The 20,356-nt window shown below is 47.7% G+C and overlaps 1 protein-coding gene across 1 annotated transcript in view; it reads left to right on the top strand.

The window, feature by feature from the left end:
* Positions 1–20,356, top strand: part of LOC117366161 (peptidoglycan-recognition protein SC2-like) — a 129,376-nt gene that overhangs the window by 5,765 nt on the left and 103,255 nt on the right. The window contains exon 2 of the mRNA XM_033957332.1: positions 5,100–5,199. Within this exon, the coding sequence (XP_033813223.1) occupies positions 5,151–5,199 (49 nt within the window). The 5' untranslated portion in view covers positions 5,100–5,150. The remainder of the gene's footprint in view (positions 1–5,099; positions 5,200–20,356) is intronic.

Below are 20,356 nucleotides of genomic sequence, written 5' to 3'. Positions count from 1 at the left end.
TGTCCAGCCATCTGATTACAGGTCGCCCTCTGTCACCATTTGCCTGAGGAGAGCATTTTGAAAGGCATCCACAATCTCTCTGCTTCTTTCTATGACTGAATATTGACCAGGACCCACATAACAAAGAACCCCCAAAGTCCTCAGCCACTCTAGACCCAATTCCCCATTCGGGTCCCCATCCCTCCCCTGATCAAGCTACCCCCCACCATGCCACTCTTTTCCTTCATACAGGATAGGCTCCTCCAAAGGCCTACCTGAAGTCCCTGGTGGTCCAACAGTAGAAGTAGGGGCAGGAGTGAAGGCCAATCATTTCTGCCCCTAGCAACTGCCTCTCCAGAATGGCTGACATGACCTCTTGTACCAGCCTGTTGCGACTACCTAGGGCCAAGAGCAAATGGACTTTGCTCCTTTCCCTACCTTGCATGGAGGAGTGGGAGAAGGGTGGGAGATTCAGCTTGGTTGTGGAGAAGGAAATGGGATTCGGACCAGTGTGCATGGGAAGTATCAAAATGCTGAGGAATATTTTGGTTATGTGGGTGCTGAAAAGTCCTAAATTCATCTGGTTAGCTATGAAGATGTCGGCACTGAATATTGCTGACACTTGTATCTCTACCAGCTCCTCCCCAATTCTGCCCTATGTACCACCCCTAACCTGCCCACTTCTCTAATAGCTGGTCTGAAAAATATTCAACAACACTGCCCAATTAAAATGCCACTGAATATCAGTGATTAGGCAGCCTGTTTAAATCATTTTGAATACTGGGCAGTTGGTATTGCAGCAGCAATGCTAAGGAAGCAACACTCTGCAAACTATTTTAACCTTCACCTATGAAATTTTTTTATCAATGATGTTTACAATGCCATCATAAGTTGATTGTAGAACCTTTAGACATTATTTCAGACATTTTGCTTTGTTGGGTAGAAGTTTCTGAATATCGCTATACATATGGCATAAAACATTTTGGTTCACACCAGCTTGGCATAACAGCAATTGCTGGAATTTTTATACACATCTTCTCAACGCCTCTATTGTGAAATTTCATATGCATTTGATTATTTTTTTCATAAATGTGACCATTTATAGTAAAAACATCACTAAAGTTACCAGACTTTTGTTATGTTTTTCCAGAGATGGTCATAAATGTACATAGGGTTACCAGATGTCTGGGGAAACCCGGACATGTCCTCTTTTTGTACCCAGACGGATTTTCCAAAACCCAGCAGTTTGTCTGGGTTTTGGAAAGCTCTGGCCGCATCTGGAGGGCCTCTGAGCATGCGCGGATTACGTCACATGCATCCGCGCATGCTCAGAAGCCCTTGGACGTGGCCCAGAGGTCAGGGATTAAAAGAAGAGGTTTCCTGGGGGTGTAATAGGGTGGGGTGGAACAAAGCGGAGCTGGAGGTGGAATGGGGCGTAGCCATGCATCCGGGATTTTTGGACGCAAAATCTGGTAGCCCTAAATGTACAAGTGAAGCATGTTGTTGTCGTTAGGTGCCATCAACTCGTGCTCGAGTCCTAGCGACTTGATAAATTGCAGATCTAAACAAAAAAAAAAAAAAAAAAATCGGTGAAGTGAAGCATGTTGGTAACTAATTCTCTTTTAGTAAATTCTCAGTATGGTTTAAGTGAGCAGGAAAGGTTCCTGCCCGCTTAAACCACACTGAGTGGGCCAGCCACTAATATCAAGCAGCATTTAACCAGGCAGTGCTGCTGAATATTATTTTTAACTTCTCAGTCCAAACAGGGCAGTGCAGGGGTGGTCCAGGGGCAGATTCAAGAAGGAATCAGCAATGGCCATTTAGGATTACACAAAATGCTGTCTTAGCACATAACTTCCATGTTCCCAATATGAGAACCCCCCTCCCCCATTTTCATATTTAAATCTTTTATTTTTCTTCAATTTAAATTCCAAGTATTACACTTGTACAGAAAGCAAGAATAGAATAGATATCGAATACAATACAAATGTATATCCTAAATTAACAAATATACTATTTATGCTCAAGTCCTCAAATTAAGATCCAAGAATGAAAGAAAATTGGTGAAATAATAAAGAAAAATAATAATAATACATAAGAAACTGAGAGCTATAGCAGTGAGATGAGGTCATCAATATCCAAATTATAGGGCTCAAAGATTATTTGCATTCAGACGAGACATTGCCACGAAATTTGTCAATTGTGATGGTTCAAAAAACACATATTTGAGAGTACGGTAACACACAATACATTTACAAGGGTGTCTCAAATAAAAAGTTGCCCCCAAAGATAAACCCCAGGTTTCAAAAGAAGAAATTCACGGCGGCGCCTTTGCGTCTCCCTTGCCAAATCTGGAAACATTTGTATTTTGTGACCAAGAAAACTTTTTTGTCTATTTTTAAAGTAAAGTTTTAACAACCATGTTTTATCAATTGGCAAAGCTAAAGTAATAATCATAGTGGCTGGTGATGCTAAATCCTTCTCAGATGTCTCTAAAATCTGTGAGATGTTTAAGGGTTCTTGATCTGAAGATTTTACTTTTTGTTGTTGATTTTGTTCTTTATCAGGCAAATAATAAACCCGTGAAAATGGAGGTAATGATTCTTCAGGTATCTCCAAATTTTCCAGTAGATATCTCTTAAGCATATCTCTAGGTGTTACCAACTCAAGTCTTGGAAAATTAATTAACCTTAAATTGTTGCTACGTGAATTGTTCTCAAGCATTTCAATCTTCTTCCTTAGGTTAATGTTGTCTTTAACTAAAGTCTCTTGCATTTGTTTCAATGTTATAATTTCTTTTTCTATTTTTTGAATGGATGAGTTAGAAGTGTTCATTTCTTTTCTTAAATCCTTCAGTTCTTTATTATGGTCCTTAATTTTTCCTTCAATTTGTTGAAAAGTAGGAGTAATATTTTTAACAAAACCAGCCATTAAGTCCCAAATGGAATCTAAAGTCACTTCTGCAGGTTTAATCAGTACAATTGGAGTTTGTGTAAATGTGAAGTGCTCACCATTCTGAAGTCCTTCGGGGGTTGTCTTCTGTCCTTCCCCCTCATACTGAGATGGTATTCCCCCAGATATCTCCATGGGGGCCCTTGAAAGGTGGGCCCCAACCTCCAAACTCTCCAATAGATCCTTCCTTGCCTCTGGAGAGGAGAAAACCTCTGAATCTGGGGTTTCCCCGCCCCTGGGAGAGCTGGTTATCTGAGGCTGAGGGGGCGGTGCCCTAACATCAGGGCTTAGTGTAGTATCGGGCCCAGGAGTATCCACCACGGGTTCGCCTCCCTGTGTCCTCAGCAGGCCACCATCCGACGTTGCAGTGACCTCCTGCATGCGCCGCAGAAGATCTTGTATGTTTCCGAGACCCGGAGCTCCAGGACGCCACGAGGCAGAAGCGGCACTCCGGCCCCGTCTCTTAGGCATCGCAGCAAGTGAATACCGCTAGAGATTATTCCCAACGAACGCGATTCTGGGACAGGCAGCTCAGCGCGTCCTGCTCTCAAATCGCCATCTTGGATCTCTCCCCCTCCCCCATTTTCCAAAATCCCCTATTGGGCTCCTTGAAACCACCACAGCAACTGAAATCCTCACTATTCGATTTCAACACCAGGATGGCAATAGGGCTTCGAAAGTCATCAATGTCAAAGCATCCAACAACTGTATATCTGGCTTCAGCTCATTTATTGCCTCCTTATGTGGTGTAACTTGCCTGTTTACTTCTAAACTAAACTAAACTAAGCCTTAGGTTTATATACCGCATCTTCTCCACTAAACGAGGAAGGATGCTGCATTTGAGCTCCTCCATGAACCCTTGAGAAAGCCTTTTGGGTGAAATGGGTCCTGTTGGGGCATGCTAGAGACACTACATTAAAACGATAAGTAAAAAGAATTTATGCTGTCAACTAGTTTTTATTTCTGGATAAATAATACAGAAGTAAACAGACAAGTCACACCACATAAGGAGGCAATAAATGAGCTGAAGCCAGATATACAGTTGTTGGATGCTTTGACATTGATGACTTTCGAAGTCCTATTGCCATCCTGGTGTTGAATTCAAATAGTGAGGATTTCAGTTGCTGTGGTGGTTTCCATTTGTCCTCACTTTTTCATCTTCTATACCTTCTAGTGTTTCCTTGAAACCACCCCTAGATCCACTTTTATGATCCCCCCACTCTGCTCCCCAATATCATCTCAAGACAAAAACCTCCACAGACAAGTCAAGAACCAACAAACTACAGCGGAGGTCCAGAATATTGTTTGTGTGCAATTTTATTCCTCAAATCACAAAATCTTGTGCGATGGCACACACCAAACAATGAAAACGGAATGCTTGTGGCGTTGACATTTATAAAGTAACTGAAAGAATAAGCAAGTGGTACATTTCTTCTCTCCTTTTTAAATATTTCAGTGTTATGATCTATCATCATGTGCATTACACAAGCAATTACGTTTTTGTTAACAAAGGTATGTCTGCTTCCATGATATGTCTATTATGTCTTAATTTTGGTGATTGTGGCAAGTTATTCTTGTATGGCTTGTTATATATGTGTTGTGCTTCTCCATGCATGTCTTTATGTTTTTATTATCATATCAATATGAATGTGCACTTTACCATTATTCACATTGTATTTTTATATGTACGTCTATATTTATATTTTTATTTTATATGCTCATGTATATTATAGGCTCCTGAGGCAGGCCGTAGAGGCCAAAGCACGTGCGCGTTGAGCCATTGCACAAGACTTTGTGATTTGAGGAATAAAATTGCACACCAACAATATTCTGGACCTCCGCTGTTGTTTGTTGGTACCCAATACCACCTGCCATATCCAATCCCCCACTTTCTGATCCACTCTGGGGGATACAGTGAGGTAAACTGGGGAACTAGGAAATAAACTGTCCCTCTGGTATGGGAAAGTACTAGCAGGGACAAGTTACACTTCAGGTCACTATGAGAAATTAACTTGTGAACTGGTCTCTTTGATGAAGGTAACACTGAAGGAGGAAACAAACTGGTCCCACTACAAGAAAAGGATTAGCCCTTAGAAAATGGTTCCTATGTATAAAGTGGTTTCTGAGTTTTCCCACTTTAAAATTAATTTTTCTGCTTCCTCTCTTAGGTTGGCTCTCTTGTTTTCTCTCAAGAAGATTTGAAGTCTAATCTCATAAATATGAGGTGCCTGGTTGTGCTGCTATCAACTCTATGGGTCATTACTGACGGTGAGTTCACAATGGCAGAGGACTGTGAGACAGCTGAGCCTTATGTGAGGATGGGAGAGTGGAGAATCCAGCAGCCCTGGGTTACTCTGATTCAATGGACAAGGTTTAGTTTTAGCTCATACCTTTCCAGTATAGGTCAAGGTGACTTACATTCAGATATAGTAGGTACTTTTGTGTCCCTAGATGGCTTACAATCTAAGGGCTCCTTTTACAAAGCCACTGTAGAGGTTTCTACCTTGGTCCGGTGAGGTAAATGCTCTGATGCTCAAAGAAATTCTATGAGCTTCGGAGCCTTTACCTTGTCGGCCTGCGGTAGAAATCTCTACCTCATCTTTGTAAAAGCCAGCGTAAGTTTGTAATGCTATTTGTGGTCTATATCCCACCAAATCCTCTGCAATGGGGTTTGAGGTGGGTTACTACAACAATTATTGCAACACAAACATAAATATACAATGCTAGAAAAGATCCGGTTGTTCTCCTAACATAGACTACTGATACAGTGAGTTACAGGTAGTATATTCACTTCATAAAGGTGAATATACAGGCCCAGATTCTATACATGTGATGGCGCCATTTCTAGGATCGTAGCTTCAGAAAAGGTAGGCACCCGAAATGTAGGCCAGGGTTTTCAAAGCCTACACTTCGGGTGCCTACCTTTTAGATGAATCACACCTAAATAGGCGCTTTACGATGCCTAATGCCACACTGTGTTATCCACGCCTACAGTGGTGTTAGGTGTTATAAAGCGCCTCCATAGGCAGGATTCTGGTGTTACTTTTTTAGGTGCCAGAAGGCACCCACATTTTTCTTTCAAATTTTTTCCGTATTAAATGACGTTTTTAATTTAAGTTGGGACATTGTTTATAGAATCTGGGCCACAGTATAAAATCAGGTCGAGCTAGACTCCTAACTAGGATTTTTGGAAGAGCCAAGTCCCCTTTCTTTTACCTAGACAGTGACTAAAACTGCTTTATTCCTCTAGTTTTGACTGAAACCAAATCTGCAGCTAATATTTGCTGTTCGGTTTCAACCAAACAAAAGATGCCGTAGATGGGTAGGGGAGGGAAGAGAAGAGAAGAGACACTGGATTGAATTGAAGAGGGGAAAGGAAGGAAATGCTAGATGGACAGAAGTGTCTGAAAGGGAAGACACTGGATGAAAGAAATACTCTGTACTCTTAACTATTCTATCAGTAGTAAACTGCAGTGGCATACCAAGGGGAGGGTCCGCCCCAAGTGCATGCCCCAAGGGGGTGCACAGCTGGCCACCCACCGGGGAATAGGCTACTGCCGGGGAATAGGCTGCCACTGCCGTCATCGGGAACAAGCTGGCACCGAGTTCTCCCTCCCTGCTTTTCTTCCCCGCGGGGCTGACCAACTCTCGCCACCCGACGTCAATTCTGACGTCAGAGAGGACATTCTGGGCCAGCCAATCCCTGCCTGGCTGGCCCGGAACGTCCTTTCCTTGTCTATTTTTGTATAGTTGTTACTGAGGTGACATTGCATAAAGTCATCTGCCTTGACCTCTTTGAAAACCTGCGGAATATAAATGATAATTAACATTTTCTCTGTGTACAGTGTGTTTTGTGTTTCTTAAATTATATTGTTGGAGGAAGTGACGTCACCGATGTGGCAGGGCGCGAACGGCTGAAGCTCCGTAGGGGCCGCGGAGTATTTGTTTGAGCGCGCGGCGTAATTGGCTCGCCTTGCCCCTTCTTCACATTCCCAGTGTGGTGGGATATGGCCACGGCCACCCGACGCAAGTTGGACCCCTCCAGAGTGGTGACAGGCAAGTCGGGGCCGGGAACGGACAAACAGCACGTTTCCCCGAGTGCCTCCAAAATGGCGGCGGATCTGCCTGCAGTGCGGGAAGCGGAGGTGGAGGGAGACAGAGGAGCGCGTGGCCCTCCTAAGACGGGAGGGTTTGCGGATGTGCTGGCCTGTCTTCGGGAGGATATTCTATCCATCCGCACGGATATAAACACACAACAGGAGGAGGACGAAGCTCAGGGGCTGGCAAACCATGAGGGAAACTGCAGGAATACCAAAGCACAAGGGAAACAAAGAGAGAGGACAAAAAACTGGGTCTTAAACTGCCTATACACAAATGCTAGGAGCCTGAGGGCCAAAATGGGAGAACTGGAAATCACAGCCAGCAATAAGGACCTAGACATAATTGGAGTCACAGAAACGTGGTGGACTGAGGACAATCAATGGGATGTGGCCATACCAGGGTACAAACTATACAGGAGAGACAGGACACATAAAAAGGGTGGAGGAATAGCGCTGTACATAAAAGACTCCATACCATCAGCCAGAACGGAAACAACAGTACGGGCGGATGGCCTGGAATCACTATGGGTTAAGCTACAGGGAGGAGCAGGAGCAGACATTAAACTGGGTCTGTACTACCGCCCACCTGGACAACCGGAAGAAATCGACCAGGAGATGGAGGCTGAACTGAAGCAGGTATGCAGAAGCGGAAATGTGGTGGTGATGGGGGACTTCAACCATCCTGGGATAGACTGGAGTATTGGGCACTCAAACTGCGCAAGAGAGACAAAATTCATAGAAGTCACGAGGGACTGTTTCATGGAACAGCTGGTCAAGGAACCAACAAGGGGCGATGCCACTCTTGACCTAATCTTCAACGGACTAGGGGGGACAGCAAAGGAGGTGGCGGTATTACCCCCACTAGGTAACAGCGATCACAACATGATCCAGTGCAGGCTTGAAATTGGATCATCAAAGGGGAAAAGAACCACAACGACGGCACTCAACTTCAAAAAAGGAAATTATGATGCCATGAGAAAAATGGTGGGAAAGAGGCTCAAAAGCAACATAGGGAAGACGGAATCCGTAGAAAAGGCCTGGACCTTATTCAAGGAGACTGTGCACGAAGCACAAAGCATATGCATCCCCAAGTTCAGAAAAGGGTGCAAAAAAAATAGAACAAAAAACCCAGTGTGGATAACAAGTGCAGTAAAGAAGGCGATAAGCGACAAGAAAGCATCGTTCAGAAAATGGAAAAAAGACCAAACAGAGGAGAACCAAAAAGGGCACAAAGAACACCAGAAAGAGTGTCACCGAGTGGTTAGAAAAGCAAAAAGAGAATACGAAGAGAGACTGGCAAAGGAAGCAACAAACTTCAAGTCGTTCTTCAGATACGTCAAGGGGAAGCAACCGGCGAGAGAAGAAGTGGGACCATTGGACGATGGAGACAGAAAGGGAGTTGTAAAAGAAGAGAAAGAGATAGCTGACAGGTTAAATGAGTTCTTCACGTCAGTCTTCACGATGGAGAATATAACCACCATTCCGGAACCCGAGGAGATCATAATAGGAGACCAAGACGATAAGCTGGTCGATTTAGAGGTAAGCCAAGAGGATATACTCAAGCAGATCGACAGACTAAAGAGCGACAAATCGCCGGGTCCAGATGGCATTCACCCAAGGGTACTCAAGGAACTAAAAGATGTAATAGCGGAGCCACTTCGACAGATATGCAACCTATCCTTAAAAACCGGAGAGATCCCGGAGGATTGGAAATTAGCAAATGTCACGCCCATCTTCAAGAAGGGCGCAAGGGGGGACCCGGGAAACTACAGGCCGGTGAGCCTGACCTCAGTCCCGGGAAAGATGATGGAGGCACTGATTAAAGACAGCATCTATGAGCACATCGAAAAAAATGGGCAGCTAAAACCGAGTCAACATGGCTTCTGTAAGGGTAGGTCATGCCTCACAAACTTATTGTACTTCTTTGAGGGAGTGAACAGCCAGGTGGATAAAGGGGAATCTATAGACATCATTTACCTTGACTTCCAAAAAGCCTTCGACAAGGTGCCACACGAGAGACTGCTTAAAAAGATATGGAACCACGGGGTACAAGGGGAGGTCCACCGATGGATCAAAAACTGGCTGGCAAACAGGAAGCAGAGGGTTGGCGTAAAGGGCCACTACTCAGACTGGAAAGGGGTCACGAGCGGAGTTCCGCAGGGGTCGGTGCTGGGACCACTCTTGTTCAATATCTACATAAATGACCTAGAGGCGGGAACTAAGTGTGAAGTCATTAAATTTGCAGATGACACCAAACTATACAGCAGGGCTCAAACCAAGGAAGACTGCGAGGATCTCCAAAAGGATCTAACGCAGCTGGAAAAGTGGGCCGAAAAGTGGCAGATGAGCTTCAACGTGGGGAAATGCAAGGTCATGCACGTGGGGAAAAAGAACCCGATGTTCACATACAAAATGGGGGGAACACCACTAGGGGTTAGTAACCTGGAGAGAGACCTGGGAGTGATGGTAGACGCAACATTGAAGGCATCGGCGCAATGCGCCACAGCCTCTAGGAAAGCAAACAGAATGCTGGGTATCATTAAGAAGGGTATTACGACCAGGACGAAGGAAGTCATCATGCCGCTGTATCGTGCAATGGTACGGCCGCATCTGGAGTACTGTGTCCAGTACTGGTCGCCGTACCTCAAGAAAGACATGGCGGTACTTGAGGGAGTACAAAGAAGAGCAACCAAACTGATAAAGGGAATGGAAAATCTCCCATATTCTGACAGATTGAAGCAGTTGGGACTTTTCTCCCTGGAAAAGCGAAGACTTAGAGGAGACATGATAGAAACCTTCAAGATCCTGAAGGGCATAGAAAAAGTAGACAGGGACAGATTTTTTAGATTAAGGGGCACCACAAGTACAAGGGGGCACTTGGAGAAATTGAAAGGGAACAGGTTTAGAACAAACGCTAGGAAGTTCTTTTTCACTCAGAGGGTAGTGGACACATGGAACGCGCTTCCAGAGGCTGTTGTAGACAAGAAAACATTAAATGGTTTCAAAGAAGGTTTGGATAGATTCCTAGAAGAAAAAGGGATTGGGGGGTATAGATAGGTATAGACCATTGCTCAGACAATGGGCCTGATGGGCCGCCGCGGGAGCGGACCGCTGGGCGGGATGGACCTATGGTCTGCCTCAGCGGAGGCAACTTCTTATGTTCTTCTTATGTTCTTCTTATGTTCTTATGTTCTTATGTTCAGTGCTGGATATTAAGCAGGATCTGCAGGATATTACCCGTCGGCAGGAGGAATTGGAGACGCGAGTGGATGCGGTGGCGGAGGACTTAATTGACACCCGGGAGCTGTGGCGGCTCTCCAGAAAGATGGACTTGATCTGTGGGAGAAGATGGAGGACTTAGAGAACCACACTCGTAGGTGCAATTTGCGGCTGAGAGGAGTGCCAGAGTGAGCTTGGCAGGTGGGGATGCTTCCGGTGGTCCAGCAGTGCACATTGAAAGAGCGCATCGGGCATTAGGCCGGGCGCAAGGAAATCTCCCCCGAGATATTGTGATCTGCCTGTCCTCTTATGACGTCAAAGAGACTATTCTGCAAACTGCCCGGCGCAGAGGGGATTATCAATGGCAGGGGCAGTCAATAGCTATCTATCAGGATCTTGCAGCGGTTACCCTGAAGAAGCGGAGGGAGTTTCAGGGGGTGACCCGTTATTTGCGGCAAGCTGGCTATAAATACAAATGGCAGTTCCCCTTTCTATGGTGATGACTATTGGGACGGTGCACAAGAGAGTTAAAACTTCAGCAGAAGCATGGACTGCACTGAAAGAACTGTTGGGGGAGAAGCTGCCAGCGGAGCTGTATGGAGAGGCTGGAGGGAGAGAGGTTGGAGATCGCCACGCCCGGTGGCAGAGAGTGCGACCGCAGGGTCAGCGGAGAGGAGAGATGGCTCAGGCTGGGGGCCGACTGCCTTGAAGCAGCTGTATGGACTATTTGGGGGCTTACAATATTTGAATGCTTGTAGGGGAATGTGTTTCGGGTGTTCTTTGGGGAGGGTGATGTGGTCTCTTGGAGGTGGGGGGAGGGTTGTGGTTCGGAGGCTGTTGGAATAGTTGATTGGGTTTGTTAAGGGACTATCTGTTGGGGTTAGGGGGAGTGTGGAGGAGGTTGGGGGGTGGTTTTTGAAAGGTTTCTTTGTTTGTTTGAGCAATCAGTTGTGGCCCTGTCATTGGTGGGCCTTACTTGTTTAGATGGCTTTGGCTATCTATAGGGATGAAGGGGAAGGGATGGGGGGAGTTGGGCGGGGGGAGGGAGGGGGGGGAGGGGTGGGGTGGGTGGGTGCTATGTGTTTCAGGGGGTTTACCTACATCTGGCGGGCTCCAAGTATGGTTTGGGGAGTTCTGCAGCTGGAGGCTGGGCTGGCTGCAGTCTGGACTGAAGTGGTGGGGATTTGGGAGTGGGGGAGGAGAGAGAGATATGGTTAAGGTGGTGACCTGGAATGTAGGGGGTATTAACTCCCCAATTAAGAGATCTAAGATTTTGCACCAGTTACAAAGGCATAAGGTTGATGTGGCCCTCTTGCAGGAAACTCATCTGGATGCAATAGAACACAGTAGTTGAAGCGGTGGTGGGTGGGGGACTACGTGGCGGCCGATGGGGTTCAGAAGAAAAATGGTGTCATCATTTTATTTCGGAAGGGGGTGGTGACCAATCTGGAACAGTTGGATGTTGACCTGGGGGGCCGCTATGTTTTTTGTAGAGGGGAGATTGCTAGAAAGAAATTTCTCTTTGGATGTTTGTATGCTCCCAATGTTTTTGACCCCCTCTTTCAGAAACGGGTGGTGGCTGTTTTAATGGCATATCAGGGGGAGCAGATGCTCCTTGGGGGGGATTTTAACGCTGTTTGGGATCCTAGTCTTGATTGTTCGGGGGTGGCTGGTAAGGGCCGGAACCCAGGGTCGCAAGGGTTGCAGAGCTTGGGTCAGTTGTTTGACTTGGTGGATGCTTGGCGGGTATTACACCCTAGGGAGCGGGATTTTACCCATTTGTCGAGGGCCCATAACACACAGTCCCGTATTGACTATCTTTTGGTGTCTAGTTCAATGTTTGGTATGGTGTGTCAAGCTGAAATAGGCGCGGCCGTCATTTCTGACCATGCTTGGGTGTGGTTGCAGTTGTTGGTGGACAGTGGTGGGAATTGCCGGCGGCGGTGGGTGTTTCCTCTATCTAATATAATAAAACGGTAAGCCGCGCATGTGCAGTTCCTAGGCGTGGGTCCGTTTTCCGTGAGCTGCAGCTAGGAAGTGGCATGCGCGGCTTACGGTCTGGCCTCGTGGCCAGAGTGCGTATGCGGAGGACAGATCGTGAAAGCACAGCCGGCGACTCCCCCTCTCACTCACTGCCAAAACCAACACCTCCACCTTCTCGCCGGCTCACCCGCTTTTAAATGCTGTCTTCACCTGGCTTTGCTGTCTTCTGTCCACTGCGGCCTGCCCTCTCTGACTACTTCCTGTTTCTGCTAGGGTTGGCCGCAGTGGATAGAAGACGCCGAAGCCAGGGGCTGTAGCCGCCGATCTCCGTTCCTCCGGGGGCGGCTGGGGGGGAGGTCTGGGAGGAGAGGAATCGCGGCCACTCAGCGCCCCCACCGAAGAGCCCAGCAACTTTCCGCTGCCCGGGACCCGACTCATTTGCCGCCCCTCCCCCTCTTCCCTTACCGCGGGCCCGAATGGCGATTTAAGCAGCATGTCAGCACTCTTCACACGCTGCTTCGGGCCCTTCTACTGCCCTGATTTGCTCCGGACGTGCCAGAGTAAATCAGGGCAGTAGAAGGACCCGAAGCAGCGTGTGAAGAGTGCTGACACGCTGCTTAAATCGCCAGTCGGGCCCGCGGTAAGGGAAGGGAACGGGGGGGCGACAAAGGACTCGGGCCCGCGTTTGTAGTCGCGATTGTGGGAAGGGAAAGAGGGTAGAGGAAACGCTAATGCAGGCACAGGGAACTGGTGTGGGGGGAGGGAAATGGAAAGGGGAGGGAATGCAGCTTTGCACAGACAGACAGAGGGAGGAAGGGACACAGAAAAACAAGAAGAAAGACACAGGGACAGGTGCACAGGGAACTGGTGTGGGGGGAGGGAATGCTGCTTTGGACAGACAGACAGAGGGAGGAAGGGACACAGAAAGACAAGAAGAAAGACACAGGGACAGGTGCACAGGGAATGCTGCTTTGGACAGACAGACAGAGGGAGGAAGGGACACAGAAAAACAAGAAGAAAGACACAGGGACAGGTGCACAGGGAACTGGTGTGGGGGGAGGGAATGCTGCTTTGGACAGACAGACAGAGGGAGGAAGGGACACAGAAAGACAAGAAGAAAGACACAGGGACAGGTGCACAGGGAACTGGTGTGGGGAGAGGGAATGCTGCTTTGGAGAGACAGACAGAGGGAGGAAGGGACACAGAAAGACAAGAAGAAAGACACAGGGATAGGTGCACAGGGAACTGGTGTGGGGGGAGGGAATGCTGCTTTGGACAGACAGACAGAGGGAGGAAGGGACACAGAAAGACAAGAAGAAAAACACAGGGACAGGTGCACAGGGAACTGGTGTGGGGGGAGGAAATGCTGCTTTGGACAGACAGACAGAGGGAGGAAGGGAAACAAAGACAAGAAGAAAGATACAGGGGCAGGTGCGGGACAGCGGGAGTCGCGTCAGGAGGGGTGCGGGATGCCGCAGAGGGAACTTTTCCAATGGGTGCAACTGGGTGGCTGTCGGGAGCCTCTGATCAGGGGCAGAGCAAGGAGGGGGGGAGAAAAAGGAAGGGACGCCTACTGCTGGACAGGGGGAGAAGGAAAGAGGTGCTGATGGACGGGGGGGTGAAGAAAAAGGAACGGAGGCCTAATGTTGGACAGGGGGAGAAGGAAGGTGCTGCTGGACAGGGGGGAGGTAAAACAAAGGGAGAAGGACTGCTGCTGCATAAGGAGAACTGTGAAGGGGTGATGGTCGACACAGGGGAGGTAAAAGGAAGGGAGAATGGACAGGGGGAGCAGGCAAGGGGTGGTGATGGACAGCCAAGGAATAAAGAGAGACACACACACATGTATTCTAGCACCCGTTAATGTAACGGGCTATAAGACTAGTACTTATATAAAGATGTCCGCTTTCAGGAGATGTTGAATGAGCACTGGAGTCATTATGTCCATGATAATTCAGCCCATCAAGACCATCCGGTTCTTTTTTGGGAGGCCGCAAAAGCGGTGTTGCGTGGGGCAATCATTAGTTACACTAGTCATGTGCGCCAGATGCGGGACAGGGAGATCTTGCGCTTGGAAAAGGATTTGCGTAGGGCACACCGGCTCTTCGGCAGTACTCAGCAGGGGGTGGATAGAAATACAAGTGACTCTTAATGAGTTGTTACATCAGCGGGCACGTAAGTCTATGGCTTATTATAGATATCAGCTGTACCGGTATGGCCAGAAAGGGGGGAAATTGTTGGCTCGTTTGGTAGCTCCGGAACGGGGGTCGAAGCCGATCGTTACGTTAAAAGATCGGATGGGGAAACGGGTCCATACTGATTGGGGCATTTGTGAGATTTTTCACCAATATTATACCCGCCTCTATGGTGCACCGGCAGTTGGGGGGTTGTGTGGTTCACAGTATATCCAGAATATACCCCACCCGCGGGTTACTTCGCAGGAACGAGCCAGGCTGGAGGCTTTGATTACAAAAGAGGAGGTGTATGCTGCGATTGTACAGAGCCCTCTGCTGAAGGCGCCGGGGGAAGATGGGTTCCGGAATGAGTTTTACAAGCTTCTGGGAGCAGGAATTGTGCAGCCGCTAGCTCAAGCATTTAATGTTATGGTCCAGGCAGAGGCTTTGCCGGATCATTTGAACGTAGCCCGTATTTTGGTTCTCCCTAAGCCTGGGCGGGACCCGATGGTGCCGGAGGCATACCGTCCTATCTCCTTGTTGAATGCGGAGGTCAAATTGTTGGCCAAAATTATGGCTAATAGACTGGCCCGGATTTTACCCCGCATTTTACATGAGGCTCAAGTCGGGTTCGTGCAAGGTAGGTCCATTGCTTGGAATATTCGTAAAATATTGCTTTCTTTGGAATTGCGGGCTTCCCGGAACCAACGGTCGATTTTGGTAAGTTTTGATGCGGAAAAGGCGTTCGACCGGGTGCGGTGGGACTTTTTGTTTGCTTCATTGGAGGAGTATGGGTTTGGGGGGTTTTTTGTATCTGCGGTGTGCGCGCTCTATGCGTTGCCACAGGCTCCTATATTGGTGAATGGTTTGGAGTCAGATCTTTTTCCCATCTTTAGAGGGACGCGACAGGGCTGTGCGCTGTCGCCGCTTCTTTTTGCATTAACTCTTGACCCCTTGATTCGGGATGTGTATGCAATGCCTACGGTGGCGGGGTTTCAGGTAGGGGCCCATCAATTTAAGTTGGCGGCTTATGCTGATGATTTATTGGTGCATCTTGCGGACCCTGAACATTCCTTGCCGGTCTTGTTGGACCTTTTGAGAGAATATGGAGATTATGCTGGCTTGTGGCTTAATCTGTCCAAGTCTGAAGCGTTGGCCTCCTCTGTGGATATTCAGGAGGGGTGGGGGACCCAGTTTCCTTTGAGATGGGTTAAGGGGTCCTTCCGTTATCTAGGGGTGTGGTTAGTTATGGATGTCCCTGGGTTATTTAGATTGAATATTCCTCGTTTATTGCTGACTACACATAGTTGGCTGGAGAGGTGGCAGTTACTGCCGGTTTCGTTGTCTGGGAGGATCCAGTTGCTTCGGATGATGATCTTGCCACGATGGCTTTATTTGTTTCAGACTCTCCCCGTGCGTCTTCTTCGGCGGGATCTGCGTAAATTGCAGGGCTTGTTTTCTCGGTTTATTTGGGCCAATAAGAAAGCTCGGTTGTCGCTTCTGTATTTGCAAGGGGGTTGGGGGGATGGGGGCTTAGGCCTGCCTGCTCTACAACGGTATAACTATGCTTGTTTGTTGCGGCATGTAGGGGATTGGATGTTGGGGTCTTCTAAGTTTACCCCGGTGAAGATGGAGAAGGCTTATTATGCTCCGGCTCATCTTTTTTCCCTGTTACATTTGCCACAGGGACAGCTCCCGGTTCGATTGCGATCCAGTTTGTTGGTGTGATCATTGCAGGAGGCCTGGATTTGGTTGGTGCACCATTTGGATGGTAATCCGGCAGTCACTGATCAAATCCCGCTGCGCGGGCACTCTCCTTTTCCCCCGGGGAATGATAATGCGGCTTTTGTTGTTTGGGAACGGGAGGGGGTTTGGAAGTTGGAGCATGCTATGACGCCGGAGAGCGATTTGATCGGATTTGATGCCTTGCTGAGCCGGGTGGGAGATAACTGGGGAAATAGATTTGCTTATTGTCAGTTGAAACATTTTTGGGCCACACTGGATCTGGGCCAAGTGGGCACCCATATGGGCTCTCACTTGCGGGATTTCTTTGACGTGGAGTCCGGGGTGGAGCTCTCGGTCTCCTTAATTGCTCATCGATTGGCACGGGTGGAACCTTGTAAAGAGTGGGGTAGATATAGGAGGGGTTGGGAGGCTGAATTGCACATCTCCTTGCAGGCTTGGAACCTTCCTGATCAACTTAAGGGAGTTCCCTCCTTGACTTGTAGTGCAGTTTTGCGGGAGTGCTATTTTAGGGTGCTTTATCGTGCGTATTTAACACCTCAACAATATTTTTATTGTGGGGGCGCTCTCACTCAGCTGTGCCCTAAGTGTGGGAAGGGGGAAGGGGACTTTTGGGCATATGATGTGGGGTGTGGCCTTATTCAGTTGTACTGGCTGGAGATCCTACATTATATGCATAGTGTGCTTCATCTTACCCTGGTTGGTTCCCCCGAACAATTAGTGTTAGATCTCCCAGGGGCCTGTGGGAGGTTGGGAGGAGCGCGCCGTCTTTTGTGTCAGAAGCTTTGTTTGGTGGCCAGGAAGGGTATTCTAAAATGTTGGATTTCTGAGGTGCCTCCTGGTTTTTGGCAATGGCGTGCGGATGTGCATCAATTGGCCTGTTGGGAAGCCCGAGATGCGACTGGGTCTCGTAAAAAGGGGAAGTTTTTTTTGAAAATTTGGGACCCGTATATTCAGCAATTGCATCATAAGGGTCGTAGTCTTCTTTTGAATGTTTTGGGTGAAGTGTGAGGGCATGGGGTTTTCTGGATGATGGGCTTTGGGGAGGGGTTCCGCTCTACTTCTTTAATCTGAGGGGTGCTTGTTCGGGTGATGGGGGTTGGGGGTTTGCTGGTTTTTTGTTTTTGTGGGATGGGGCATAGGGTATTCTGGGGGGAGGGAGGGGGCTGGTTTTTGGGTCTGCTATAATAGCGTGAGGGAATGCTATAATAGCGTGCGGGAATTATCAGAGTTCAAATTCCCGGTTTGTTTAGGCCTAGTGGTTACGCAGGTCCGGGGCTGGTTCTTCTTCTGTGGGGGTTGGGGGAGTTTGAGGGAAGGGGATTGGGGGGGTGGTTTGGGATATTGGGTTTGTGCTGTCACTTGCTACTGTTTTGTCTTGCAAATATAATAAAAACTGTTTCAACACTAAATTATATTGTTGCTAGATCATTTTGACTTGGCCACGAAGGTAAGGGGGAGGGAGGGAGAGGAGCTGCTGAAAGACATCTAGTAATCCTTGCAGGCTTGACTGTGCAGGGAATTATTTTTGTAAAATCATGTTTTGTTATGTGACTGGCATTATTTAGACTTTAATGTCTATGAATGAATAGAATGAAAATGATATAAAATTACTTGCTTTTTTTTATGTGCGTGCACTGAAGGAAAGTGGAGAGAGAGTGGGCTGAGGACGCTGTAGGGAAATGGGGAAGAGAGAGTGGGGAAAAGATGCTGATTTATAAATTGACAATTGTACAGAATATTGCTTTTTATACTTTAATATAATAAGTTCAATATAAAACAATTCAAGGCTTGTGTGGATGGAATCAGGTGGTTTGCGGGGATGGGGTCCGAGCTTATGGGGATTAGTCCAATAAAATAGTATTTTCTTATTTCTCATTATTTGTTTGTTTTTTTTATTTGTTAATTTGTAAAGTGGTGATTGTTATGTATCAGTTTTTTCAAATTTACATCTACAGTCTTTATATTTTGCACAGTATTAGAGGACATATGTTACTGTTTTTGTGGTGTTGCATTGTATTCAGAGTCTGGTTTCTTGGTCTTTTTTCTACATATTTCTATTTTTAGTTTGTGATTATTCCATATTGGGCGAGGGTGCATCTCTGTTCTGTGTATATGAAAAGAACATAGTTTTCAGTTGGCATTGACTGCAGGATCAATTGACTGTGCGGGATCTGGCTTGTTTAGTTTTACAATGTATGTGTTGGTGTTCTAGTGCTCACTGCAGTGTTTAAGATGCTGCCTTTTCCTAAGTACACTCTTGTGCGATATGTGGATTGTTACTAAAAAATCATATTTTTCATATAGATGGGGGGTTTCAAAAAATGATGGGCCCCGGGTGTCACATATGATAGGTACGCCACTGGTAAACTGTAATATTGAACACGCTGCTCTGTATTAGTGCTGCCTAATTTGCCGATTCGAATCAATTCACCAATTCACTTTGATGAATTGATTCGAATCAATTTGTTTTCTTAAAAATCAGGCTCGCTGATTCAGTGACTAACCCTCCTCCCCGTATACCTTCGGGCCTCCTAAATCAGGAGCAGCAGTGCTCTGGCAATGAAAAGTCTGTCCTAAGCGCTGCCTTTTGCTGGCCATCCACTGCCACTGCTGCTCCTGCTTTAGAAGGCCTGATGTCAGAGCGCAAGGTGGGGGGGGGGGGGGGAGGTCGGTCAGGAAATGCTGCATGGGGGCATAAGCACCAGCACTGTTGTTGCCCGAAAACCCCAAATATTTTGGGGACCTCACATGAAATGTTACCCTAGGCCCAGTGGCTTTAGAGGGCTCCCCAAGGGCTGGCATGTTTTCTCCTTCTCTCCACCGTTGTCCGGCTTCCCCCAGGCCTTCCGGTCTCACTTTAAAAACTAATTAGGGCCTGCAGAGGATCACTGGTGCTGTAGCAATTCTAACAGGCTGCCTTCGGTTGCAGCTGCACATTCTCTCTGCTGCGGTCCAACCCAGACCAAAACAGGACGTGACATCAGAAGAGGGGCGGGCCCTCAACAGAGGGAACGTGTGGCGGAGGCTGACGACAGCCTGTCAGAATCGCTACAGCACCGGCAATCCTCTGTAGGCCGTAATTAGTTTTTAAAGTGAGACCAGAAGGCCAGGAGGAAGCCGGATGATGATGGAGAGGAGAAAATCTGCCGGCTTTCAGGGGGGGGGCCACCTGATGTAGCTATTAGAAATGCACGGAATGAAGGAGGGGGTCCAAAGAGAGATGCATATGCCAGACAGGGGAGAGGGGAGGAGAAGGGGAAGAAATAATGGGTCTGAAAACAGAGGAAAGGGAGATATAGTGGACAATGGGATAGAGGAAGGGAGGGAAGGAAAAGGTGGGGAGACAAGTTGGATCCCAGGGGTGGTGTGGAGGGAGGGGGGATAGAAATACTGGATAGGAGGGTAGTTGGGAAGATAAAGGGAAAGATGGTGGACCCTGGGGTGGTGCGGAAGGAGGGAGAGATGCTGGATGAAAGGGTAGTTGAGAAAAGGAGAGATGGTGGATCTGGGGGATGGTGGGATCCTTCACTACAGTCGCTGTTTCATTCTTCGGGCTACTGGCAGCATGAGTGAAGTAAACGCGCTGCCTCCCACGGCTGGAAGCTTTACCTCTGCTACTGCTTCCTTGTCCCGCTTAGGCACAAAGCAGTAGCAGAGGGAAAAAGCTTCACTCGCACTGCCAGTGGCCCGAAGAGTGCAAGTGTACTCAGGGCAGGATTAATTCTTCGAAGGCCCCTAGGCACATAAGTACACTGGGCCCCCAGGCCCTGCCTCGCCCCCTACCTCCGCCCCACCCATGTCCCCATTTATCTCTCTGTTTTCTTATTTACTTCTTTATTTCCACTTGTATTTCTTTTATTTTAAAATTCAAAAGCTCACTGGTTGCCTGTTTTATAAAGGATTACCTAAAAAATTGCACTCTTGACTTTTAAAACCATGCAAACTAATACCCCAGCTTTCATAGATAGACTGCTGATCCCTTATGACCCTCCCAGAACTTTAAGATCAGCCTCACAGCATTCCCTTAACGTCCCATCCCCAGTGGCGTACCAAGGGGGGGCGGGAGGGCGGGCCGCCCCGGGTGCAAGCCCTGATGAGGTGCTCCCGGGGGGCGGAGCTTACCCAAGATGACGATCTGAGTGTGTCTGCGGAGATGCCGTACCTCTCGTGGTGGAATTTCTTAGACGATTATGGTGAAAAGGAAGT

The sequence above is a fragment of the Geotrypetes seraphini genome, chromosome 8 (assembly GCF_902459505.1).
Source record: "Geotrypetes seraphini chromosome 8, aGeoSer1.1, whole genome shotgun sequence".
Classification (NCBI taxonomy): Eukaryota; Metazoa; Chordata; class Amphibia; order Gymnophiona; family Dermophiidae; genus Geotrypetes; species Geotrypetes seraphini.
This window is presented reverse-complemented; position numbering and strand designations above follow the sequence as displayed.